The sequence below is a fragment of the Mirounga leonina genome, unplaced genomic scaffold, assembly GCF_011800145.1.
Source record: "Mirounga leonina isolate KUSES-001 unplaced genomic scaffold, KU_Mleo_1.0 Mir_94, whole genome shotgun sequence".
NCBI classification, from domain to species: Eukaryota; Metazoa; Chordata; class Mammalia; order Carnivora; family Phocidae; genus Mirounga; species Mirounga leonina.
Window position 1 is genome coordinate 45,281,648 of NW_023270855.1, and position 25,789 is coordinate 45,307,436.

At 54.7% G+C, this 25,789-nt stretch overlaps 3 protein-coding genes across 9 annotated transcripts in view; 2 read left to right on the forward strand and 1 right to left on the reverse strand.

Annotated features, from left to right (window-relative positions):
• Positions 1-5,973, reverse strand: RFXANK (regulatory factor X associated ankyrin containing protein). 5 transcript variants are annotated; one of them, XM_034997650.1, is made up of 10 exons: positions 5,886-5,950; positions 5,059-5,198; positions 4,376-4,570; positions 2,935-3,018; positions 2,701-2,766; positions 2,353-2,453; positions 2,051-2,176; positions 1,598-1,664; positions 1,142-1,222; positions 1-205 (listed from the first exon to the last, which is right to left on the reverse strand). In XM_034997650.1, exons 3-10 carry the CDS (start codon positions 4,560-4,562, stop codon positions 135-137), a joined length of 783 nt encoding a protein of 260 aa, XP_034853541.1. In that variant the 5' UTR covers positions 4,563-4,570; positions 5,059-5,198; positions 5,886-5,950; the 3' UTR covers positions 1-134. The 5 variants fall into 5 exon arrangements, with proteins under 5 accessions (XP_034853541.1, XP_034853540.1, XP_034853543.1 ...); XM_034997649.1 differs by having other exon boundaries at positions 5,878-5,936; XM_034997652.1 differs by lacking the exon at positions 5,059-5,198 and having other exon boundaries at positions 5,886-5,973.
• Positions 5,974-16,126, forward strand: BORCS8 (BLOC-1 related complex subunit 8). Of its 3 annotated transcripts, none has more exons than XM_034997657.1 (6): positions 5,974-6,115; positions 8,587-8,699; positions 9,169-9,233; positions 13,071-13,181; positions 14,528-14,603; positions 14,911-16,126. In XM_034997657.1, exons 1-5 carry the CDS (start codon positions 6,079-6,081, stop codon positions 14,559-14,561), a joined length of 360 nt encoding a protein of 119 aa, XP_034853548.1. In that variant the 5' UTR covers positions 5,974-6,078; the 3' UTR covers positions 14,562-14,603; positions 14,911-16,126. The 3 variants fall into 3 exon arrangements, with proteins under 3 accessions (XP_034853548.1, XP_034853547.1, XP_034853549.1); XM_034997656.1 differs by having other exon boundaries at positions 14,957-16,126; XM_034997658.1 differs by having other exon boundaries at positions 14,961-16,126.
• Positions 13,103-25,789, forward strand: part of LOC118005647 (myocyte-specific enhancer factor 2B-like) — a 25,847-nt gene continuing 13,160 nt past the window's right edge. The window contains exon 1 of the mRNA XM_034997641.1: positions 13,103-13,181. The gene's annotated coding sequence lies outside the window, so the exon portion shown is untranslated. The remainder of the gene's footprint in view (positions 13,182-25,789) is intronic.

Genomic DNA, 25,789 nt, shown 5'->3' on the forward strand with positions numbered 1-25,789 from the left:
TTATGCACACAGAAGGTTTATTGGTTCCTCCTGGGAAGGATCTCCTCCCACTGTCTGTCCAGGAGCTGCCTCTGAAGCTAGTTCTAGGTCAATTGTTTTGTTCCCTGAGTATCTGAGTCCCCAGTAGGCAGTCTTCACTCAGGATCTGCGGGCACCAGGTTGCTCTGGAAGAGTTTGAGGATGTGGTTCTCGATCACCTGTTGCACTGGAAACAGGACAGGGGAAAGGTGGGCCATGAATCCAATGGAGACTGCAGGGGCACCGGCCAAATTGTACACTTTCCTGGGGGATGAGCTGGGGTATCCCACCATGAGAACTGCACCCTGCCTCTCGGGGCACAAAGAAGGATCTCCAGGCCCTGGGACATGGATGGAGGACGTACTTCATACATGGGGAAATCCAGACTCTCCCCAGAGTACAGCTGGGAAGATTGAGGCACCCAAGCCAGGAAACTCAACTTCCCCATGGTTTGTAAAAAAGCACTTTTGGAGGCTTTTTAGAGTCATAAAAACAATCTTTATCAAACAAAACTGGTGACTTGTGACTTTTATTAAAGGATGAGAGGGGCCGTGAGGAATGATTTCTGTCCCAAGTGGGATAAAACTCAAAGGAATCCCTCCATGACCCCAAGGGTTTGGTTCTATTAGGATCTCTCCATTTCGTAGATGGGGAAGCTGAAGGGGGAAGTGGAGAATCAAACTGGGGTCTGCCTATGGTCCCCACTCACACCCACCTCCTGCCACAGAGAGGGCTAGCCTCAATGAGCCTGTGCACTGTGGCTCGGCCCCTCCTTGGCATCCTCATCCTGCCAGGCCTGTGTATACTGTTCCTCCAGCCTGGACACCATCCTCCCTCCCTTCCCTTGGGCCTCCAGGAAGCCCTCCCTGATTCCCACCTATCATGGGGCTGGGCCAGAGCTTCCTTTGGGCCTCCCAGCGCCTGTGTGTATCCCATTGTGAATCCAGTCGCTGACCCACATCGGCCTCCTGCATGTGCCCAGGCCAGGTACACTGTGGCGCTAGATGTTTGCTAACATGAACGCTCTCACTGCTAGCATCTGACACATCCGAGAGGCATGTCCTGTGTACCTGCGGTCACCCTACCTACAGCACACTGTCACTGCCCCATGTCTCAGGCTGACCTTTCCGATATCCCAGGGCCACGGCAAGATCCATTGGGGTATAGCCAGAGTCAGCCTCCGTGGTGAGATCAGCTCCTCGGGCTGCAAAGCAAAGCAGGTGTACAGGGGGGTGGAGGTGGGGGACTGGGAGCCCAGAATGGGGCATGGCGATTTGGGAGGTCCAGTGATCCCTCACAGTACAGCCACAGGCCTGCTGGTTGCCCGTGTGGGCTTGGATGAGAACCTGAGCTCTCCAAAGAATGTGGCCAATAGAATCCCCATCTGCAGGGTCCCTGAGGCCTGGAGGGTGTGGGTGTTCAACCCGGTTAGCTAGACCCTTGTACTATCCCACCATCTCCTGTCCCCAGATCAGTCCTCTGGGAAAAGCAGATAGTGACCACGCATCCTAAGAGCTGTTCAAGCAGAGCCTTGGACGCCTCCCTGGCCCTCAGGATTCCAGCTGCTACTCCCACTTACCCAACAAGGCTTCTACGCACTTCACATGGTTCCCACGCACAGCATACAACAGTGGTGTCCCTCCATTCTGTTAAGGGCAGGAGCAAAGGCAACCAACATTCTGTCTTTTCCAGATTCTCAGAACACCCCCAACCCTCTAATTTAATGTGGTTCCTCCTCCTACTCATCACCTGGTCTAATTCCTCCTTTAGGTCTCAGCTTAGATACCCCTTCTTTCAGGAAGCCCTCCTTGACTTCCCTTGGCTATGTAAGCCACCTCCAGGCCCTTGCAGTTGCCTGTGTGTCTGCTATCACAGCGGTATTCACATTTCAGCTGACTGCTTATGTATCGTCTTCCTCTTCCAACCCCCTAAACTAGGAGCTCTGCGAGGGATGGGTCTGTCTTGTGTTCTCAGCACCTATAACAGGCCTGGTACCCTGACAGGTGCGCAGGGCCAGTGGCTGGTGCCTCACCCAGTCATAGATGTTGATGTCCACGTCACGCTCGAGCAGCAGCCCCACAATGTCTGTGTAGCCGCCCATGCTGGCCAGTGACAGGGCACTTTCCCGCTCCTTGGCCAGGATGTGGGGGTCAGCACCCTGCAGTGGGGTGGGGGGAGCGGGGAGCAGAGGGAGTGGCGATGGGACGGGTGAGGGCATCCCTTGGAATCCTGGGGTACCCATCGCGGCCCCATCTTACAGACATGGCACCAGCTGACTCAGACCCCAGCCCGCCCTCAAGTCCCTGGGAAGCCCTGAGCTGGGCTGGGACGCACCCACTCAAGCAAGAAGCGGACAGTCTCGATTTCTCCGAAGGCAGAGGCCCAGATGAGGGGGGTGAAGCCATGCTCGTCCGGCTTGTTGATGAGGTTGTCGCCTGGCAGGAGGGGGGTGGTACCACTGGGATGCACCCCTGCCCCCTCTCCCCAGTGCTGCGGGAGCAGGGACAGGGTGGGCGGCTGGGGTCAGACGTGGGCTGGGGGGGTTACATGTGTGGACATGCTCAAACGTGTAGATAGGTGAGCATAAGTGGAGCCTCAGGTCATTTCAGGACCCACATGCATACCCCAACACGTGTGGTCAGACAGGTATGGATACACCAGCGTACTCGTGTGGACACACACCTTTCCTCAGATGTTCCTTCAGCTGGCTCAGCTCCCCTTGGGCCGCAAGCTGGTGGATGGACAGGGCTAGGGGCCAGAGAGAGCCAGAGTCCTCACCTGTCCCGTCCCTGCTCCGTGCCTCAATTTACCCCATCCAAAGTTGTTCCTCTCAGCCCCTGCCACTCCTACTGCCCCTGCCCTGCTACTTAGGGAGGCCGGGGGAGGGTGGGGGTGGGTAACCAGAGGCTCACTTACAGTCCAGGGTGGCTGGCAGGGCCGAAACCTCGTTCCCCCGCTGCCGGTTGGTGAGGGTTGTTGAGTGCTTCAGGGAGCTGCCTCCTGGAAGAGAAAGGAACGGCCTCAGTTTCCTCTCAGTATGTTTCTGGGGCTTCAGACAAGTCTTGGGGGCCTGAAGCTACCAAAGACAGTGCCTCCCTCCCCCATTCACTCACTCTGCCCTCCTGGTGAGCCTTTCTTCTCTACACCTGGTGACATTCTGGGCAAACGAGACATAGTCCCTGCCCTCAAAGGGGGGGGCGGTCAGACAGAAATAGAGAAATAAGTGTTCAGGAGCTATAAAAAGCAGGTAGTAGAAGAGAGTGGAAAGAGGGGAGGGCAGGGGGTGAGTCCATTTTAGACAAGGTGGTCAGGGAGGGCCACTCTGAGGAGAGGACACCAACTGAGAGCTTGGTCAGTTGAAGAAAACCAGCCCTGGGAAGAGGTGTGAGAACTTTCCACATAGAGGGAACAGCAGGGACCAAGGCCCCAGGAGGTACTGAATTCGACATGTTCAAGGATTCTAGTCAAAAGAAATCCTTGGGTCCTTAATAGGGTCAACAGAATCACCATCTGACCCAGCAATTCCACTCCTAGGTATCTACCCCAAAGAGCTGAAATCAACCGTTCAGACAACAACTTGTATCTGTACCCATGTGTACAGCAATACTAGTCACGATTGCCAAAAGAGGAACAACCCTAGTGTCCATCAGTGGATGAATGGATAAGCAAAATGTCGTCCGGGATGGACTATTATCAGGTCATAAAAAGTAAAGAAGCACTGACAAATGCTGTAATGCGAATGAACCTCAAAAACACCACGCTGAGGGGTGCCTGGCTGGCTCGGTCAGAGGAGCATGTGACTCTTGATCTCGGGCTTGTGGGTTCAAGCCCCAGGTGAGATGTAGAGATTAAATAAATAAAACTTAAAACAAAACAAAAAACCATCATGCTGAGCAAAAGAAGCCAGACGCAAAAGACATGTTGTATGATTCATTTATATGAGACGTCTAGGACAGGCAAATCCATAGAGACAGAAAGTAGATTACTGTTGACAGAGGCAGGGGAGGAGGGATGGAGAGTGACTACTAATGGGGATGGGGTTTCCTTTTGGGGTGATGGAAATGGTCTGGAATAATAGATAGAGGTGTGGGTTACACGCATCGTGAATGTACTTACTGCCATTGAACTGTGTGCAAGTCTGCTTAAAATAGTAACTTTTATGTCATGTGGATTTAGCCATCCTCTATTCATACGTGTGTATGTGTGTGTGTATGTATAAAAGCAATCTGTCATTGGGTGAGAGAGAAGACACATTCCAGGTAGTGGAACATAAAGACAGAGATCCTATCTTGGGCCTGACATTCCACTGTTCTTGCATCCCAGACAGGGAGTCGTCCAGGGGAAATATCCTACCTACCCTGAGGTGAGGAGGCACCAGCATCCGGTTCAGGATTCCCAGGCTCCAGGGTGCAGGGGAAAAGACTGAGCACCACAGTATCTGAGCCATCGGGGGCCTCATCCCCAGGGTCTTCAGGGTCCCCAAATTCTGGGATGGGGAGCTGCTGGGTCACACTGAGGTCCTCTGCAGGCTGGGTGGGCTCCATGGGGGAAGCTGGTGGAAGCACCGAAAGGGGAGAGAGAATAATTCTCAGCAACTCCTATTAAGTAGGCACCAACGGCATACCCAATTTTGCACAGTGACGGTGGCTAAACTCTAGCTCAGCTGGGAGGTAAAAACCAGAGTCCAGCTGCTTTTCAGGCCCACTCCTCCGCCCCCCTCACCAGGACATATACAACATGCTTTACATAAAATGGGGTCAACTACCTGGGTTCAAATCCCTCCACTTATAGGCAGAGAACTTGGGCACATGACTTAACTTCTCTGAGCCTCAGTTTGCTCATTAATAAAATAGGGAAGTGAGGTCTAAAATCATGCTTGTAAACAGCTAAGCTGGGGGCCTTATACACGGGCAGAGCTTAATAAACGTTCTCTGTAGTTATTTTTTTGGGGGGGTCCTCAGAATGAGTCAGTGCTCAACAAAGATGTGATTGGTCCCATCCCCATCGGCCTCTTCCAAACAGATCAGGAGGTCCACTCACCTCTAAAGAGCTTCCTCTGTCACCCCACGCCGCAAGCCCGGGTCCCCCAAAACTTGGGGGCCCAATTCACAAACTTTTCTCCTCCAACTGATACAGGAGGGAGCAAGCTAGAACCTGGACCCTCACCGTCCTGGTTTCTTCTGCCGGGACAGAGAGCAACTTGATACGCGACCGCTACCCCCACCCCAGAGCTCTCCCACTGCGCCTGCGCACCCTGCCTCCCCAAAAGTGCCTAAAGGCGAGAGCTGTAGAAGCTGCTTCTGGCCCTTTAAGACTTGAGGGAGGGGCGTGCTTTCCGCTGGGGCCCAAGCAGTGCTGTTGCGCTTGCGCGTTCTTGCCCCGGCATCTCCGGAGGGAGCCCGGCCGGGTCAGGAAGGATGGGTGGAGCCTCAGAGGGCCCTGAGGATTTCATTGCGCCTGTCTTCCGTCACTCCCCCCCCAGCTCCGCCCACAGGTTTTTCCAAAGGGTGCCGCTAGGCTCCCGTTGAGGCCGGATGGGTGGGGCTTTCTCCAGTCGGAAGACGGTGGGCGGGGAGCAGTCGGGGCGTCAGGGATTTAAAGGGGCGACACTGCCGTTGCACCCGTCCACAACAATGCCCCCTTTGCGGTCCTGGAGGCTTATGAGCATGTGTAAGAATCTGATGGCAGCAGGAGGGTACAGAAAGGCCGTTTAAAGCAGCCCGAAGTGGGCAATGTTTGGAACCATTTCCCCAATTCGTCTGCCCCCGGAAAAGGGAGTTCGGGAAAGGAGGGCGCCCTTGCCCCTCCCTGCCTAGGTGTCCCTTCTGGAGCTTCAGGGGTTCTCCGCCCCTTCCTCACCCGCCTACCGGTGTGCCTCCTTCCCCAGTCTCTCACTCACGGCTTCTCTCCAGTCTGAGTACTCAGAAAGGACTGGGGAAGGAAGGCCAATTGACACCGGAACTAGAGTGGCGCAGCGTCTGGTTTCACAGGGGGAGGTTTAGGTAGCCTTCCCCAGAGCCGAACTTCTGCTTCCGGTCTTCGGATCGGTCCGCGGTAGCTATGGAGGAACCGGAGATGCAGCTCAAGGGAAAGAAAGGTGGTGCAGAGCCTCGGGCTGGGCGGCAGGGTGACCCGACAGGGCAGGAGGGGACAAAGGCTTGGAGGGAGCATGCGGGGGAACTAATTGAACCACCACTGAATCCTGGCTCGGCCGTTGACTAGTTTTAAAACCTTTAGAAAGTCTCCGTGCCTCGGTTTTGTCATCTGTAAAATGGGGTGTATGGTAGTCTCTCCCGGTTCCCCCTAGGTTTGTTGTGAGAATTCAATGACCTGATGTTTGTAATGCATTAGAAGAACGCCTGGGACTTGGCAGTCGCTGTGCGTATTATTCCCTAATATGTTTACGCATTTGACTGGGTTTACGTTAAAATATTTGTGAGTCAACGTGTTTACAAATTACAAAGTGCCACAAACTATTTTTTAAAAAGATTTTACTTATTTATTTGACAGAGACACAGCGAGAGAGGGAACGTAAGCAGGGGGAGTGGGAGAGGGAGAAGCAGGCCTCCCACGGAGCAGGGAGCCCGATGCGGGGCTCGATCCCAGGACCCTGGATTCATGACCTGAGCCGAAGGCAGATGCTTAATGACTGAGCCACCCAGGCGCCCCTGCCACAAACTCTTTTTAAGTCATAAAGGTTTTTATTTTATCACACGTTATTTCTAGTTGATTATTTAGAAGGCACAAGTACATTTCATTCCACCTTCTTTGCAACAACACAGAAGGGTAAGCTGTTATGTACATTTTCAAAATGAGGACTAGGAGGATTAGAGTACATACAGTTTAGAGGTTGCAGGATGGGCTCTGCCCCACTGAGGGCGCGGTAGTGAGCTAGACAGACTGACACTGGCCAGACTCATGCACAGCCTCCTTTGAATCCCGGACACACCAGCGTTCTCTCTCTTGTCCACCGCTCTGTACTGGGCAATAGCATGGGGTCCATCTCTGTAACAAACCTTGAGTGGGTGCTATTATCACTCTGTTTTTACAGATGAGGAAACTGAGGCTCAGAGACTCTCCTGCCCTCAAGAATCCAAGCTTTGATTTTTTTTTTTCTTGTAAACAGGTAACCTAATAAAGTGTAAGAGAAATGAACAAGGTGCTGAAGGTTGAGAATGAGGTGGAAGGGACATCTGATTAAGCTTGGTGATCAGGGAAGGCCTTGCCCAGGAGGTGACATTTGAGCTGAGATAGGAGGGATGAAAAGAAGCCAGTGAGAGAAGGGCGAGTCAGTGTCAGAACAGCAGGTGCAAAGGCACTGAGGTGGCAAAGTGTTCAGAGCTGTGCAGCAATACGGCAGCTCCTGGTCATGATATTTGTGGGTATTTAATTTAATTAAAATTAGGTAAAATTTAAAATTCATAGGGTGAGCACCGAGTAATGTATAGAATTGTTGAATCACTACATTAGTACACCTGCCACTAATATGACACTGTATGTGGACTATACTGGAATGAAGATTTAAAAAAAATAATAAAATAAAATTCAGTTTGTGAGTCATATTAGCCACATTTCAAGTGCTCAGTGGCCATATGTGCCTAGTGCCTATGTTATTGGACACTATAGAACCTTTCTATCATCTCAGAAAGTTCTTTTGGACAGTCCTGGGGTGTTCAAGGAACAGCCAGGAGGTCATTGTGTCTTGGGTGGAGGGTGAGGAGGGCAGGGAGGTCAACAGCAGGCAGAATATAGAGCCTTATGGACCACAGTAAGTTAGGTGATTTTATGCTGTGGTCGATGGGAGCCATGGGAGGATTTCAGACAAGGGAGGGACATATCTGATAGGTTCATTAGGAGCTCACTTTATCTGTTGTGTGGAGATTGGACTGTTGGCAGAGGGGAAGCAGGGAGACCAGGGAGGAGCTGACTGAACCTGGTATTCAGGTGGGAGGTGGCCATACCCAGACCAGTGAGGGCAGTGTAGTGGGAAGAATGGATGAGGGAAGAGAGAGAAACAGGATAGGGAGGAAGCTGAGCAAGGAGTGCTGTCAGGTAAAATTCTTAGCCTGATCCTTCAGGAGAACTCAGAAGGATGAGTTATACCTCCACATTGTCCCAACAAAAGGCATGGGACATGATTTAATACCCTTTGATGGCTGAAGGCCATCCAGGGATCTAAGCTTCCAGGCATTTTCAGGTCCAGTAACTGGTGGGACTCTCTGAAGAAGAATCTCAGATTCATTCCTTGGGATAAAAGGAATGTGAAAAGGGTCCAAGTGGACGGAAGCAGTGTCTACTACAGGTGGGCTTGGGAGGGGAAAATCATGAGTCCACTGGATGTGTTAACATCATGATAAATGAGGCCTTTTCTGTGACCATCTTCCACCTATCACTGGGGCCACAGGTGACCTAGCTCCTGGGTGGGACACCGGACAGTCCTCACTGCCTAGCTGGACTCATGGATTAAGCAGTCAAGAGTCTTATGCTTTGTCCCCGTGTCTCTGCTGCCCTTCCCCTTGTTCTGCCATCCCCCCCCCACCTACGCCCAACTGTTGATTTTCAATCCAGTCACAGACAAGTTCACTGAGAGCGTCTATGTCCTGGCCAACGAGCCGTCCGTGGCCCTATACCGGCTGCAGGAGCATGTGCGCCGCTCTCTGCCCGAGCTGGCCCAGCATAAGGTGAGCTCCGCTTGCCCCTTCCCCTGCCCTCCCCCAGAGTCCTCACGTCATGAGCCAGGACCTGCTATGTGGAGCTGGGGCTGTTGGGGGAGGAGTCAAGGCTGGGACCCCGGCAAGGAGGCACGAGGTCACTGAGACAGGTTGGGGCCATGGGTGGACAGACTTGGGAGAAGGGGACGCAGGATGTGCATTTGTTGTGACCTGTGTAGTGAGAAGGAGGCAGCTGCATGTGGACCCGAGCGAAAGATGTGCCAGGCAGAGGGAACAGCCGGTGCAGAGGCTCTGAAGCACGGTAGCCAGGTGTTCAGAGAAAGCCCAGACTGGTTGGGGAGGGGATCTGTAAGAGGGAAGATCAGAATGGAGGTGGCTGGTCTCTGGCCACAGTGATGGGTGATGAGGTGCTCCGTCCCAGAGAACTGGGAGGGTGGAGGTGGCAGCCCCCTTGATGACAGCTTCCTATCCGCCATAGGCCGACATGCAGCGGTGGGAGGAGCAGAGCCAGGGAGCCATTTACACAGTGGAGTATGCCTGCAGGTGAGCACTGAAGCCTCCCCACTGCCGGGGGCACCTCTTGGGCATTCTGGGGCACCTCAGCCAGCTGCCCAGTGAATCTTGCCCTGCTGAATGCACCTGAGTTGAGGCATGTGGATCTCGACTTACCTGGCCACACAGCAGGTTCCAGCCCAGGCCTGTGCTTCTCACCATCGGCCCAACCCGCACGTGCCTCAGGCAGGCTTCTTCAGGGAGCTGAGCCCCTCCGCATGTGTCATAGGAAGGGGTGATAACGGTTTCGGGGAGGTGCCAACTGGGCCGGGAGCTGGTGCCTCAAGGGGTACTTCCCTCCCACAGCCAGGACCACAGACTGGCCAGTGGGATGAACAGCAGCTTGCGGGGAGGTCCAAAGCACAAATATGACTGTTTATTTTTAGATGTTTATTTATTTATTTTATTTATTTATTTTAAGATTTTATTTATTTATTAGAGAGCACAAGTGCGGGGGGTGCAGAGGGAGAGTGAGAGACTCCCCACTGAGTAGGGAGCCTGATGTGGGACTCGATCCCAGGACTCTGGGATCATGAACCTGAGCCGAAGGCAAACTCTTAATGGACTGAGCCACCCAGGTGCCCCTTAAATTTTGATTTCTTTCCATTTTATTTTTTTAATTTTAAGTAGGCTCCACACCCAATGTGGGGCTCGAACTCATGACCCTGAGGTCAAGAGCTGCAAGCTCCACTGAGTGAGCCAGCGAGTCGCCCCTCCAGGTTTTTTTATTGTGTAACATACACATAAAATTTATCACTTTGACCATTTTTAAGTGTACAGTTCAGTGGTATTAAATACATTCGTAATGCTGTACAGCCATCACCACCATCCATTTCCAGAATTTTTTTCATCTGGCAAATCTGAAATTCTCCCCGTTAAACACTAACTCACCTTCCCCTCTCTCCTAGCACCTGGCATCCACCATTCTGTTTCCTATTTATGAATCTGACCATTCTAGGGACCTCACACAATTGGAGTCTTACAGTATTTGTCTTTTGTGTCCATCTCCTGTCCCTCAGCATGCTGTCCCCCAGGTCTCCCTATGTGGCAGCCTGTGTCAGAATGTCCTTCCTCTTGAAGGTCAAATGGCATCCCATTGCATAGGGGCACCACATCGTAGGCATCTGTCAGTGGATATTTGGGTGGCTTCCATGCTTTAGCTACTGTGGACAGTGCTGCTATGAACGTGGGTGGACCATTTATTCTTCTTCTTTTTTTTTTTTTTAAGATTTTATTTATTTATTTGAGAGAGAGAGAATGAGAGAGAGAGAGAGAGAGAGAGCATGAGGGGGGGAGGGTCAGAGGGAGAAGCAGACTCCTCGCTGAGCAGGGAGCCCGATGCGGGACTCGATCCCGGGACTCCAGGATCATGACCCGAGCGGAAGGCAGTCGCTTAACCAGCTGAGCCACCCAGGCGCCCTATTCTTATTCTTCTTAGTTTGTGTTTAGCTTTTGCTAAATCTTCAGATCCTCCCCGTCCCGCCCCCGCTAAGGGAAAGGTGTGTGAGAGAGTAAAAAGCGGTAGTCAGCGTTTCTTTTCATCATTGCACCTTTGCAGGGCTTGCCTCCTGCTCTTCTGTTGGTTCCCCTGACTATACTTAATGTCCTGGCTTGTTCTGTTTGCCTCGGGAGTCTGGCAGTTTTATTTAGAAGTGCCGCTTGCCCTTTGTGCTGGCTAAGTCATTTTGGTGGAGGCCAGACACCCCAGCAGTTCTCATCTGTGGCACCGTGGGCTTGGCCTGCCTGTTTCTGTTGTGTGGGTGAAGGTTCCTTGACAGGAAGTCCTGCTGCCAGGGGCACTGAGCTGAGTGTTCTGCCATTAGCAGCCTTGGCCCCTCCACTGGGACAGATGGCAGTTTCTTGAGGATGGTGGCCTCAGATACCCTCCTTAATTAGCTCAAGGAAGAGTAGAAAAGAAGTAGAGGAGTTTCTGTCTCACGTCTGCCAAACAGCTGCCAGACAGCTTCTGGACAGCTGTGAGCTCGCTAGCGAGGCCCAGGTTAAAGGAAGAACACGTCAGAGTCCGAACTTTCTCCCGGTTCTTCTAGCTGCCCCGTCTAGTGCAGGAGTCCAGGCTAAGGGTGATTGTTCACACTTAAAATTTTAATGCAGCAAAATGAAATAAAAGATTCATCTCCTCTGTCTCACATAACCATATTTCAGGTGCTTAGCAGCCAAGTCAGTGGATAAAGAATGTATCTACCATGTTCCAGAAAGTTCCACTGGGCCATGCTGAGCTAGGCAGGAGGCCAGTGTACTCTGAGCACTTCTCTTGAGGGAGATGCAAATTTCTCTATGCTAAGAGACCAGGTTTCCTTTATGGACACGAAAGAGCCCTTATCTTTTAGTTGTTCAAAATGCTTTACACAGTGTTAACAGTTGGTGTAAAATTTAAAGGTATTAAATTGGGGTAAACTATTCAGTAGGGAACTTATAATAGCGAGCTTTTTATCAAGGTGGGTAAACAGAAAAGCTGACTGCATTTGGTGGTGCTAAGATGAGCAAGCTAACAGAGCAGGTGACAGCCAAGGCTCCTCCCTGCCCCCACTCCCGCTTTGATCTCCTGGCCATTTTCCAGCAGGTCCCTGGCTGATAATAAATGGGAGTGAGTGATTTCTTGGTCTTTATTAGAAGGGCTTTATTTATTTTTATTTTTTTTTAAAGATTTATTTATTTATTTGAGACAGAGAGAATGAGAGAGACAGAGAGCACATGAGAGGGGGTAGGGCCAGAGGGAGAAGCAGACTCCCCGCCGAGCAGGGAGTCCGATGCGGGACTCGATCCCGGGACTCCAGGATCATGACCTGAGCCGAAGGCAGTCGCTTAACCAACTGAGCCACCCAGGCGCCCTAGAAGGGCTTTAAAATGACACTTTTATTTTTACTGCAGATGTTACACAGGTGACTTGCTGGCATTAGCAAGGCCCTGAGTGGCCTGGTAAACATTTTCCTGTAGTGCCTTTGGAAAGGCCATTTTCCTTAGACATTCATCAATGTGGTACCAACACGAGGTTAGCACAGCTTTGCCGTGGTGCCCCCCCCCCCAAACGGTGGTGAATTATTCTAGTTCCCTCCAAACTCGCCTCCAGAGCTTTTCATAGTTGAGTTGATAAGCTTCCTTCAGAGGCAGGAATAGGTTATCTAAGAGGAAAGCAAGATGTCTTTGAGGTTATCTTTACATGCTTATAGCTTCTTCAAAACATTAAGTGATCTAGGGGCACCTGGGCGGCTCTGTTGGTTAAGCATCTACCTTTGGCTGAGGTCATGATCCCAGGGTCCTGGGATCCAATCCCACATTGAGCTCCCTGCTCAGCGGGGGGCCTGCTTCTGTCTCTCCCTCTGCCATTCCCCCTGCTTGTGCTGTCTCTCTCTCTCTCCAATAATAAATAAAATCTTTACAAAAAAACCCAACCAAACAAACAAAAAAAGATTAGTTGATCTAGCAGCAGGGATGTAAAAGTTGCATCTGGGGTGCCTGGCTGCCTCAGGAGAAAGAGCATGTGATCCTTGATCTCGGGGTCATGAGTTCGAGCCCTGTGTTAGGTGTAGAGATTACTTAAGTGAATAAATAAATAAAAACTTTAAAAAAAGTTGCATCTGGCCATCATGTGCTCTGTTGGATGGATATCATCTAGGCACGGCAGGGAAATTGAAACTTGAAGCCCATGATAAGCCCTCCAGGAGGACCATAGCATCCCCCAGGTGCCTGCTGAGCCCTGAGCCCGTGCAGGCCCCCCACCAACCTCCATTTGGGAGGATACACCCGCACGCGTGGGCAGGGGAGGGTAAAGCAGGCGTGGCGCCGACTGGGTCCATCCTCCCATTTCAGCGCCGTGAAGAACCTCGTCGACAGCAGCATCTACTTCCGCAGCGTGGAGGGTCTTCTCAAACAGGCCATCAGCATCCGGGACCACATGAACGCTGCTGCCCAGGGCCACAGGTAGCTCCGGGGACCGCCCCCTCCTGCTGCTCTCAGCCTCCTCGCTGTAAGGACCTTTGCTGCTCAGCCAGGAACTGCTGCTTCTCACTCCTTAGCTCCCTTTCCTCATCTCATGGTGTCTGGTGGCTTCCTCTCGTCCTTTGGCATCTGTAGTGGGAGAGTTCAGCCACTCAGCACCTAGTCCTGAGCTCTGCTGTGGGCCCAGCCCTGGGCTGGGGACTGGGGACACGGCAGTGACCAACACCCACGTGCTCATGGTCTCACGGGGAGGCACACAGCGACCAGGTAAACACGGAACAGACAAGAGCACTTCAGATGCATGAAGGAAGAAAAGGGAGGTGGGAGCAGAGGCCTGAACACCATGCAGACAGAGGTGCCCTGGGGAGGGTGTTCCAGGTTGGACAGCGGTGAGGTCAGAGGCCTTGGGGGGCTGGTGATCTGGGGCTGGTGTTGGAGGAACATCTAGGAGGTGGGTGTAGCCAGAGCTGGGGAGCAAGGGGGAGCCAGCGGGGTGGGCAGGGGCCTTGCCGGCAGCAGGGAGGGCCCCAGAGCTGAAGGAGGCTTCAGACCGAGCACCAGATGGCCTCAAAATGAAAAGCACTTGCAGTCCTTGCACACGGGGGAGAGAGTTTTTGTTTTCATTTTCACGCTAACGTAATAAACATGCATTTGAACACACGGGCACGTGCTGTGAGCTGGAACCCGACTTTGAGATGTGTCTGGCTCCTTCAGTTTAGGGGTTCTGGCATGCCTGTTCCCCACCAGACATTTAGAAAGAAAAAAAAATCTGTGTCACTGTTTCTGAAAACTGAGACACAAGAATTGTCAAAAACAAAAAAAGCCTTGTGGATGTGTAAGAATGGGCGTGCCGCCGTTTCTCTCTGAGGGTAGCATCGCGTGCATTTCTCTGGGTTCGTTGTGCCGCAGGTCGGTGACAGCCATCTGGACAAGAGTTTACTGTGTAGTGTCACGCACGGCACCCTATGCACAGTAGGGCTGCGAAAAGCCATCGCCCTGACTTTTCATTCACCGTGTCCCGAGCGCTTTCGAAGGCCTTGCTTGGGCCTGCTGCTGTGAAAAGGCAGGTGCTTCTGAAAAAGGCCATAGCAGTGTGAGGTGCTGCTCCCCCTTCTCTGTGTGGGTTTGAAGGGCCCGGTCCTGCATGAGTCCCCACCATGACCTCTGAAGTGGGTGGCTGGTCCCATTTTTACAGAGGATGCCCTGAAGGCTGAGGCCAAGGGTCTTAGGGGACTGGAGGGTGATCCAGTCCCATCTCCAGCCTAAGTGAGCAGGCCCGACTGGCCTCTGACTTTGGCCTCAAGGACGCTGCTCATGTTTTGTTCCAGCCCTGAGGAACCACCCCCACCCTCCTCAGCCTGATCCCAGAAGAGACTTGGAGGTGCTTTGGCCCCTCTGACGCAGGTCAGTGCCAAGTGGGGTCGTGAGCCTCTGTCCTCCATGCTCTGAACTAACCCACCCTCTCCGTGTCCCAAAAGGGACCTGCTTGTCTAACCACTTGGGCTTTCTCCCTGGGCTTGTAGGAGGCTTTCATCAGTGGGAGGCTTCAGGGTGGTAGGGACCTTGAGCCCTCTGCTGCTCAGGACGTCATCAGCCCTTCTCCCTCGTGCTCTTTTCTGCCATCTTCCTGCCCCTTATCCAGGCCACAGGCCCTGTCCCAACCCCAAGTTCCCCCTGCCAAGACAGAAAGGGGATCCCATGTTTCTCCTAGCCTGCCACGTGCCTGCTGCTTGCTCCACTCACACACATTCTCTCAGGCAGAGCCCAGCGTGGCGGTTACCCACCCAGCTCAGGAATCTTCGCCCCATTGCCGACCTGCTGTGTGACCCTGAGAAAGTCCCTCCCCTCTCCGGTCTCTGCTTGTCCCTTTTGTCAGAGAGGCTCGTTAGGCAGCGGAGGGTGCTGCGCCCAGTGCTGTGTGTCGTAGCTGTTAGCTACTGCTGCATGACAGACTCTCCCAGAACTTAGGGGCCTACACACCAGTCGTGGGCCTGCTCGCAGTTCTCCAACGTGGGCTGGGCCCCGCTGGGCAGGTTGACCGGGCTGACCTGGAGGCCGCCATCTGGCACTCATCAGAGTTCGCTGGGGCTGCACAGTCAGAGGCGGCCTTGCTGTCACATCTGAATCTTGACCAGTGCTGTCTGGCTGCTGGGGGTCCAGTCCTCCTGGGCATGGCCTCCTGGGCAGGCCAGCCCAGGCTTCTCTGGGGACCGGGTGCCAAAGAGAGCAGCCCCGGCGTGCACGACGTTCACCTTGCAGCTGTTCCATTTGTCAAGGCCAGCCACGTGGCCAGGCCCAAAAGCCGAGGGGAGAGGCCTGCAGGGAGGCATCAACACCAGGAGTGTGGCTGACCGCGTGAGGAGAGCACAGCACCCAGGAAGGCCGCGCATGTTGCTCTTCTGTGCCCGTGGAGGGCAGACCCCGGCAGATGGGAGGCCCCTGAGGGACTTTCTAGCCCTTACTCTTGTAGCTCTCAAAGCCCTGCTCATTTGCCAGGCACTGTGATGGTACTCTCAGAGGGCTGGGGTGGGGACCAGGCCTTCACAGCCCCAGAGCAACAGCGCCTCCCCAGAGCCGAGAGGCAGCAGAGCTCCTGCCCGTGCGTCATGAGGACTTCATGAACAGCTGCTGGATGCTACGTTTAGCTCTCTGGGGGTACTGGGGAGTCCCACAGGCTGTGGGATCACCTAGGGGGCATCAGGAGGGCCTGGAGCCGGGGGGCCTGCCAAGAGGGTCAACAGCCCACCCCAGTGGCCTGCACAGGGTTGCCCACCAGCCCTGGGCCATCATCTCCCTCCGCCCATGTCTTTGCCCTGGTCCCTCCCACCATCCAGCCTCAAGGATGCTGCCCTTCCGACACCTGTGTCTTCTACTGTCCCTCTTCTGCTGCAGCCCCTCGGAATAAAATGCTCTGTGGCTCCTCTGGATCCTGCCTGTGTCCCTACAGACCCTGGTCCCTTCTTCTTCAGAATTGCTGCCCACTGTCCCTCTCAGAGTCTTCCATCCCCACTTTTCCCCCAATACTGCGCCCCACAGGGTGATTGGTGGCCTTTATAGGGTCTAGTTGCAGTCTCCCCGGCTTCTGACTTCACCTGCCTTTCCAGTCCTGGGCCTGTATGCACGGTTCCCTTTTATAGAAGAGGAAACAGTCTCAGAGAGGTGAGGCGGGGCCGCCACCCTTGACCGGAAGTGGGAGTCCTACGCAGCCCCTCCAAGCCCTGGGTTTCACTTCTCCGTCCCACCCAGGCTCCTGCCTCAGGTGATGCCTCATCAGGGTGACCTTGCAGCCCTGGGGGTCTCACACCTCTCCCTGACCCTCATCCCCCAGCCCAACTAAAGCCGGGCCTTTGGACACAACTCTGGGATCTGGCAGGGACTGAAGACCGAGTAAGTGTGGCCAGCACATTCCTCTTCTGCCCAGAGCCTCTGGGCCCCTCTGTGAATGTCTAGAGATAAGGCTTTGCTGCCCCTGGACACCTGCCTGCCCCCTGTCAATCATGGACACGGTCATGGCCATGGCCCCTCAGCCCAGTAACTGCCACCCTGTTAAACCTGATCAGCCACTCACTGTGTGCCCAGCACTATGCTGGGGCTTTTGCAAGGGTCATCTTTTCATCCTTCATCCTCAGGCAGCCTTGTAAGGCAGGTGTCACCCCCAAATACAAATGGGAGCAGAGTCTTCAAGAGGTGGCATGAGCTGTACAAGGTCACACAGTGGACTCATCTGGCTTAGTCCCAGCCCTGTCTCTGACATGCTGTGTGACATGGGGCCCAGAGCTGGGTCTCTCTCGTCCTCCCTTTCTCCACCTGGACAAGGAAGGCTGGGCTGGACCTTCTCTGCAGGCTGAAGGGGGCATTTGTGTACCTGCCTGTATGGCCCACATTCTGTCTTGAGCAGAAATGCCCACCCCAGACTCGGGCCATATGGAAAAGCTACCTTTCATTGGCCAATCAGAGCCACCCTCTCCCAGGTGACCGAGATTGGGTGGAGATGAGCGTGTGACCCAGGGAGAGGTCTCACCCAGAAATTTTGCTGGGAAGCACGGGGAAGTCACCGCCTTCCCATTAGGGTTGTTGAGCTAGGCAGATAGAAGGGGAGACCAAGAACACTCGTGGGGTCCTAGACCTAGCTGTATCCGACACCAGCAAAACTCGATTCCTCAGTATCCTTGGTCTCCAACTTACTGTATTTGCCAAAATTGCTCTGAGTCCATTTCTGCTGACTACAGGAGGGCCCACACTGACCACTATGACTGTCAGGGCTGGAAGGTCATGCTCCAAGGTCAGCTGTGTGTCATTGCAGTGTCTAGCACCAGATACCAGGGGGAGCAGAATGGAGTTATTTGGGGTAGAGTCAGGGTGAGTCACAGGCCCACTGCTCTGGTTGGAAGAGAGGGGTGCCAAGAGTCAGGGGCACCCTAGGGGAGAGAGGGTCCTGGTGGGGTGTCAGTGTTGTGGAGGAGCCTGAGGGCCTAGAACGGGGTTCATGAACACAGGAGGTGCGGAAGGACTACCTCCCACAGCCAGGAAATAGGTCAGTTCTTTCCCCTTTCTAGGGTGTATTAGGGGCCTCAGTCCACCATCCTGCCTCCACACGGCCCCAGCTCAGTTTTGCAGGGAGGGAGGATCCTTAAGTCCACCCCATTAGTGGCCTTGACTGGTGTGTGGCATCCCCCAGAGTCACTCTCCCTGTTTGCCCACTCTGAAGGCGCTTCTTGTCTGACTGTCCTTCCACCTGTCCGTCAAGCAGCCATTTGTCCAGCAAACCTTGCCTGCCTTCTGTGGGCCAGGCCCTGCCCAGGGATGCCCTGGTGAGCAAGACAGGCCAGCCCTGTCAGACCTAGGGGTCAGACGGGCAGGACAGACAGGCAGCTAAGTAAGTTAATTGCATATATTCCAGGGGCTGCCGAGGGCTTGCTCCTGCCCTGTGACCTAGGCGGGAGCATCCGTGGTGTGCCCCAGACCATCCCAGGGCTCCCCATCACCCACAGTCCCTCCGTGCGATCTCAGCTAATGACTCATAGTGTTCTCCATTCAAAGAGCAGGACTCTGGCCTGAAGACCCCTCACGCTCCCGGCCCGGGGGCTCCCTGTGTCGCTGGTTTATTTGCATTTCATTTGCATGTCCGTCTCCCACTCCCACCTAGAGAACGTTCACACCCGCTGGCCACCAGGGGGCGCAAGAGGCAAAGACTTGGTCAGCCCAGTGGGCCTCCCAAGTGGTCATTGTCCGCATTCCTGGCTGTTCCTGCTGGGTGCATTGTGATCCTCTGCTCTTTTTCACCCCATACGTCCTTGCTCCCATTTTTCAGAGCGTGAACTAAGGTTCCATGAGGCCGGTTTACCCAGCAGGACCTCGCACCTACCCCCATGTGCTTGCTCCTGGGCTCTGCTGGCAACCTCCCCTCCTTGCCAAGGCGGAGGTGTGGGCATTCTGAGACCCGACTCAGTAGGATTTGCTCCCAGGACAGCCCCAGAGATAGGAATTGGGGGTAGCTGGGAGAGAGGCAGTGTGCTCCTTGTCCCATGAGGCATTCAAGCTGGAACCTAGCACGCATGAGGGTAGGGATGACCTGGAAAGGATCTCAGCTCTGGGTGAATTGTGAGGCCACTCCAGCCTCTTTCAAATCTGTGGATGGGGTAAAAGGAGGCTCAAGAGAACAGTGACTTGCCTCCAGTTGGCCCACAGTGGTCAGGATGGGACTGAGACTTCAGTTTTGGCTTTTTGTCCTTAGCCCCAATCCAAGTTCTGTTTTTTATTTCGGGCCTGCTCTATACCCCCAGACGGTTCTACCCCTGGAAATTCCTTCCTAGCTCTGCCACATCCCCCAGCGAAGTCTTTGGTTGCCTCAGCTTGGTCCCCATGCCCCTCCATCACTCAGACCCTCTCCAGGGCTCTCTAGTTCTTCAAGAAACCCTTGGATACACCCCTTTGGTGCCACCACACACAGGACCCGGCCTGGAGGAGCCTCCATGATGGGGGAAACCGAATCAGGCACAGACATCCCCAACCGCCTGGGTCAGTGATGGGCTGGGAGGAGGAATGGGGATAGAGGAACCCCAGATGGGAGGAGGGGGCATTGAAGGTGGGCCTCGAAATGATTCCAGCCTCCAGGAGGAGGGGCTGCTATTGTCCCCATTTTTCACATGAGCGAACAGGCTCACAGTGGTGCAGTGACCAGCCTGAGGTCATGCAGTGAGTGGCAATGGGAACTGGGATGGGGACCTAAGCTCTCTAACCCTGAGGCCCTATCTACTGGACCACACTATACTTGCCATGGAGGGTCCTTCAAAGCCTTCCCATTCTGACATTGTGGGAGGGGATCTGGAGGAGGGAGAGGCAGCTTTTCCATTCCTTCCTACCTTCTCACCCTACCTCCACCTGTGCACACATCCCCCATCCTCCAGGCCCCTTCCCAAATCACCCTCTATGGCCCTTTCTACTCCTCCCCCCAACCCTCCCTTCCACTCTCCAACCTCATACTCCAGCAACTAAGGGTGTCCCCTCATCTGAGAAGACTGAGGTTGAGACTTTGCCTGCCCTGCTGGGGGATGAAGGGTATAGGACAGGAACTGGGGTAAAGACAAAAAGAAGGGGCTGTTACAGAAAACAGTGTGAGTCATAGAAGGTGGAATTGGCCAGAATGGGAAGGGGCTGTGGAACATGAGTGGTGGTGGTGGGGGGAGCAGGGGCAGGAACATAGGAGGGAAGCCCTAGTGGTGGGAGGGGGCAGTGGGTGGGATGCATGGGGGTAGACCCAGCCAGCTCAGATCAGGCAGACCCTTCCCGACATGCCCTGGTTACTCCCAGAGCTGCTCCAGCTGCTGCCCTCACGTAACCAGAGCCTGCCTGTTGCATCAGAGGCGGGCGGGCAGCCACGGGTAAATAGAGCAGCCCTCGGGGGGGCCGGGGCTCCCCAGCCACCTGCACACTCCCCAAGCCTTGTTCTGTGCTTTGGAGCCAAGGCAGAAGCCCCCATCCTAGCCTGGGCTCTGGTGTGTCCTTGGGACATCTGAGTGTTTGGCGTTGGGCATTGTGGGGGCAGTGTAGTGGGGGCAGAGGCAGGACCCCTGGTCCCTACCTTCTGACAATGTGAACCCTAGCTTATGTCCAAAGATGAAAGCTTTGCCCAGACTAGGGATCCAAACTGCCCATGTCACAGATGGGTAGATTGAGGTTTGGGGAGAGGCCTCCCAGAACCCCAGTTCCCTGCCTCAGTGTCCCCCCCACATCTCTGCATGCTCCCCACAGAGTCCAGGAGTCTAGCCATCTCCTGTTGTCTTCCAAGAAGGTGGATACCAGGCAGCCGTTGCAACCCACCTGCTCTCCCACTTTATCTGCCCTAAATCGACCCCTTCCTCTCCATCTCGAGCCTCTCTGTGGATGCCCAGCCCAGTCTGTTTCTGCCTACTGCTCTGGCTTCGTCTCCCTCATCTCCCCCACCAAAGAATGCTCTGCACTCTGCCTCTACACTTTTGCAAGTGCTGTTGCCTCTTGGAAAACCCTTCTCCCAGTGGCAAACTCCTATTCATGCTTCAAGTAAAATGCTCCCTTTTCTGGGAAGCCCTCCCTGGCTCCCCAGAGCTGGGGGAGTGTGTGGCAGCTCTGCCTTCTCTAGGATTACACAGTCCAAAATCATCTTCATTCTGTAGTTCTATTCACATTGATTCACGCACCAATCCTGTTCTGATTTCCTTTCTGGACCTGGCCCTCTGCTGGGTGGTGCTGGGATCCCAGGGAGGGAGTGGATACAGGGGTTCGGACTGGGGTCTAGTCCTGGAAGCCACATCCCCTGCACACAGCTGACCTTTCAAGTGGAGGAGGACACCCAGCAGCCAGAGGGGTCTGTTGCCCTCCTGTGGAGACACGGGAGGCAAGCAAGCATCCAGCCACAGGGGGCACATACGAGCAAGCCCACATCGGCGACCCCAGAGCAACAGTCCCTCCATTTGGGTGAGAGCAAGGATCAGTGTTGGCTTCCGGAAGGGCTCCGTCCCTGGGGCCTTCAGGGTCTTGGGTCAGAGTTATATTTCACTCAGTTTAGAATAAGTCTAGGGTTGGGGCTAGCAGTGATCCGAACTAGAGACAGGGTCCGAATTAGCGTCAGGGTCACAGTACTAAGGTCAGGGCACGCAGTGAGGGCGGGGGCAGTCTGGCGGGTGTGATCCAGCCCCCGCCCTGGTCCCCTCTCTTCATTATACGCCCTCCTCATTTCAGCGTCTTCCGGGCTCTGAGTCCGGGTCCCTAGAACTCCCGGGGCGGGGCCACGCCCAAGTGCCTGCCCATCACGGCCCATATGCAAATGACCCCCACCCCAACCAATCAGCTCCCGTGGGGGCGGGGCCGCCCGTTCGAAGGCACCTGTGGCCGCCCCGCGCTCCGAGCTCTGTGTTGCAGCTGCGAGCCTGGTCCGCGAGCGTCCAGAGGGCCCCAGGCCCAGCAGGTGCGTGTCGCGTCGGGCCGAGGTTTGTGTGGTGTCATTTGAACGGCACCTGTGGTTAGGGTTGGGTTTGGAAGTCCAAGGGTGCTGCCGTGCGTTGGAGAGTTGTGTGTCTAAGAGACGTGCGTCCTAGGATGTGAGCCTGAGATGTGTGTCCTGAGCGGTTGTGTCCAAAGGGTGTGAGTCTGAGGGGAAGGGTGTGTCCAAAGGGTTGCGAGTCCAAGGGTTGTGTTTCTGAGAGGTTGTGTGTCCAAGGGGCATGTGTCTGAGGGTTTTGATGTCATTTGGCGAATTGTGTGTCCCAAGTTGTGGGGCCATTGGCCCCTGTTACTTGTCTGTGAGCTGTGTGTCTGGTCTGTGAGCTGGAGTGTGCCCCTCTCTGGGGATGCACCCCTTGGCACATCCTCCAGGCCCTTGTACACACCCCAGTGCCTTGCTATGACTTTGCCCTTGTGTGTCACTGCCCCACACCTGCATGTGGCATGACTATCCATGTGTGCCTGTGACTGCCATGACCCTTACCTGCCCTGTGGGGTTTGAGCTTCAGGCAGTGAGTGTGGGGCCTCAGCTGGGCCCACGGGGTGCCTGTGAAGCTTGGGGGCAGGATAGGAGGTATGGAGCCCTGGGTGGGGGCGGTGGCACAGCTGCCTGGGTCACCCGCTTCCCTGTGCCTCAGTTTCCCCATCGGGGAGATGGGTACAGGAACAATAGTCACAGCCCTCTGAGATTGTCAGCACACGACAAGCTGGTGGCTGTGTTACCTTCACAGTCATGCTCCCCCTACCCGCCCCCCGCCCCCCACCCTCCCAGGGTCCAGGGCTGCAGACATGGCTGACTGATCTACCTGGTTATCCTCAGTCCCCTTGTTGCAGACTTGGAAGTCAGAAATAGCTGAGGCCATGCCTGGCCTGCCCCAAAATCCTCACCCAGGAAGGTCAGGACCTCTGGACATTTGGCATCCAGTAATGAGAACTCTCAGACTATTGGAGTGACAGAAACTGGGTTCAAAACAGTATTTAGACTGGGAAGGACAAGTGTGTGGGGTTTAATTGCAAAGGTCAAAAGGACTTTGGGAGAAGTCAGCCTTCCTCCATCCTGTCCACATGCCTGCCTCCCACTGCCTGTCTGAGTCAAGGAGTGGATCTTGACTTCCAGGGAATGAAATTTTAGAACATTGAGGGCCAGGGGGGTCTCACCTACAAGAGCTGGAAGCTATTTATCTGGTCTGGAGTGCCCACTTTGCAGGAGGGAAGACTGAGGCCAGATGGAGACATCCAGTCTCCTCAGAGAAAGTATGGGCTCAAGGCTGCCCCTCTGCCATCCAGAGACAACAAAGCCAGGAATGAGGGGCCCAGTCTTCTCTCTCCTCTCGCTGTGTGACTTCAGACAGATCACTGCCCCTCTCTGAGCTCTGCAGCTGCCCCTGTGACCTGAGCAAGTTGAGCTCGGTTTTACATTCCACCTCCAACTAATGATATTTTGTTAAATCATTACCCAACCAGGCAGACATCTGGAAAATGCAAATTAAGAAAGGGAAAGGGAATTAAAATTATTTTTTACCCCAACTCAGATGCAATTAATGTAGAAATGTTAGGGGTCTGGCCTTCGGATATGCGGAACATAGACACCTGAAGACAGATGTCATTTTTCAGAGAGGATTTATCATACACTGGAATCCCATTTGGGGTCAGAGAGCTCACCCCAACCCTGGTCCTTGAATCCCTGTGGGATGCACACAGAGGTTGGGTCCTGTTTCTCAACCCCCAGAAGAGGGTCTCCCTGGGCCTGTATCTTGGGAGATGTGAGACTGCCCTGTCACCTCTCTGGCCCAAGAATGAGTGTCTTGGACCCCAACAATGCCCCAGACTCACTTCCCAGACTGTGCAAGGGCAGTGATTTGGGGGTGCAGCAGGACAGCCCTGGGGTACAAGCGAGGCTAGAGTGAGAATCTGGGGGGTCTCGCTGTGTGGCCCCGGGGAAGACTGCTTCCTCTTGTGTAAAATGGGGACAGTGATCTCCACTTCACTGGGCTCTTTGTGGGTCAGGCAGGTTCTGTGTGTAAAGGAGGTAGCATGTGGGCCTGGGCAGACAGTAGGTCCTCAGTAATAGGAGGTGCCATCCGAACTGTGACCGAGTGGAAGTCCCTGTGAGCCCCGTCTAGGCCCATCCCCACCCCACCCTCTATCAGGGCCAAGGAGACCTCAGGGCTGTCCACTTTCCTGGCCTGCTCTTCGCCAGGTCCAGGTTCACCCGGGATCAAGGCAGGGCCCTCAGCAGGGAGCAGTTGAGGCCCGTTGGCACAAGGAGTCACAGGCTGCGGGCACAGGCCTGCCCCTGTCCACTTTCCACACCCACAGCCCCCACTGTCTCTCACCAAATGCTGTCCTGGCCTCCCCCCAATAGGGCTTCTCCCCACAGCAGCCATGGGGTCTTCTGAAAATCCTGAATCAGACCACAGCTCTCACCTCCTTGCACACCCTCCATGGCTCCCCATTGCTCTACAGCCCACCCTCTCATCTTCACCCCTGAGGCCCCATGTGGCCTCCCTGCCCTCCTCTGTCTCCATCGGCTCCCCCTGCTTTAGTCACACTGGCTCCCCCTGCACTTGGAAGCTGACCAGCATGTTCCCACCTCAGGTCCTTTGCACCTGCCATTTCTTCCACCAGGCAGTCTTCCCCCACATCCCGACATGGCTGGTGTCCTCTCGTCCTTGAGGACCCCCTTTTCAGAAAGGCCCTTCTGACCCCTCTCTCCAAACCAGCTCCCTCCCCTGCCACCCACCCCTCCTGCTTCCCTCTGTTGAATTTCTTCCTTGAAGGTCTCTGTCTCTGCCATGATTATGTGTCTATTGTCACCGCTCCCACAGGGCTGGGTCTGTCCACTCCCTGCCCCTATGTCCCCTGCATCTGGTGTGCTCTCAGACATTTCTGGGGGAAGAGAGTGGAGACCACGGATGCCCAAGGTCCCCATCTTCGGATGGCTACGTCTTGGGTCTGCTGGGCCGTGGGCCGAGTCCCTTCCGCCCAGTGCTGACAGATGTGCTAATTTCCCAAGCAGGGAGGCCCTGGCCTCAGGGGATGAGTTTCTGGGGGTCCCACAGGGATATCTTTCTCTGGAACAAAGAGAGGGGAATCTTGGGCCATCCCTGCAGTTGCCCCTATGGCTCGGGGGACATCACTGGGTGCCATGGGTGGCCCTGAGCTCCAACCTGGGACAGCAGGGTTGGGTTCTGAATGTAGAGTCTCTCCCAGCTCCAGGGGTCCGGGTCCCAAACCCTTCAGGGAGGTGGCATGGGGTAGTGGGCTTCTGTTTGCAGTAGCTGTGTCAGAGAAACTGGCCTTCTTGGCAGATGAGGGACATGATTTCCTTCCTGGATGGACAGTGGGACCTACGGAGGGTCAGTCCCTGGGCCGGAAAGGAGCATGAGCACCATCCACTTGGCTGTTGTGCTGGTGGCTGTTCAGAGCAGGGGTCTCCAACTGGAAGGGGGCAGGGCTCAAATTTGTTTTGTGGGCCACAGGCCTTTAAAAGAAAACTGAACCAGTTGTCCATGTTTCTTCCATTGATTAAGCAGTTTGCTCATTCACTCAAGGAAGGGTGATTGGGGGCCTACTGTGTGCCGGGCACTGGGGAGCTTCCACCCCTGCCCTCACCGAGTGGACATTGTAGTGGGACAGCATGATTGTCAAAGTAGCAAAGAAACACAGAAAATTTCCAGTGGGGTTAAGTGCCTCAGGGAGAGATGACTCTCCCCTGGGAAAATTGGTGCCTCCAGAAAAAGGGATTTCTGCTTGGCCTCGAAGGACATGGAGCAGCTCCTCAGACCTGGGCAAGCCTGGTAAGGGTGGTGGACCAGGGGAAAGGCCAGCCTGGGCAAAGGCCCAGTGGTGGGAATGTGGCAGGTCTGTGTGGGACTACTGTGTCAGATGCCCGAAAAGGGGCAGAAGGTGTACTAGAATTTGCTGGTAGATAAGGCCTTTCTAAAGAGGAGGGACAGGTAGGTGGGCGCCTGGGGAACTCCCAGGGACTCGCAGTACAAATGGGGAAACTAAGGCTCAGAGCATGTCAGGCAATGAATGTGCGTTGGAGCCAGGAATTGAACCCTGGTCTGGCCAGGCCCACAGCTACAGCCCTGGCCTCTCAGGACATG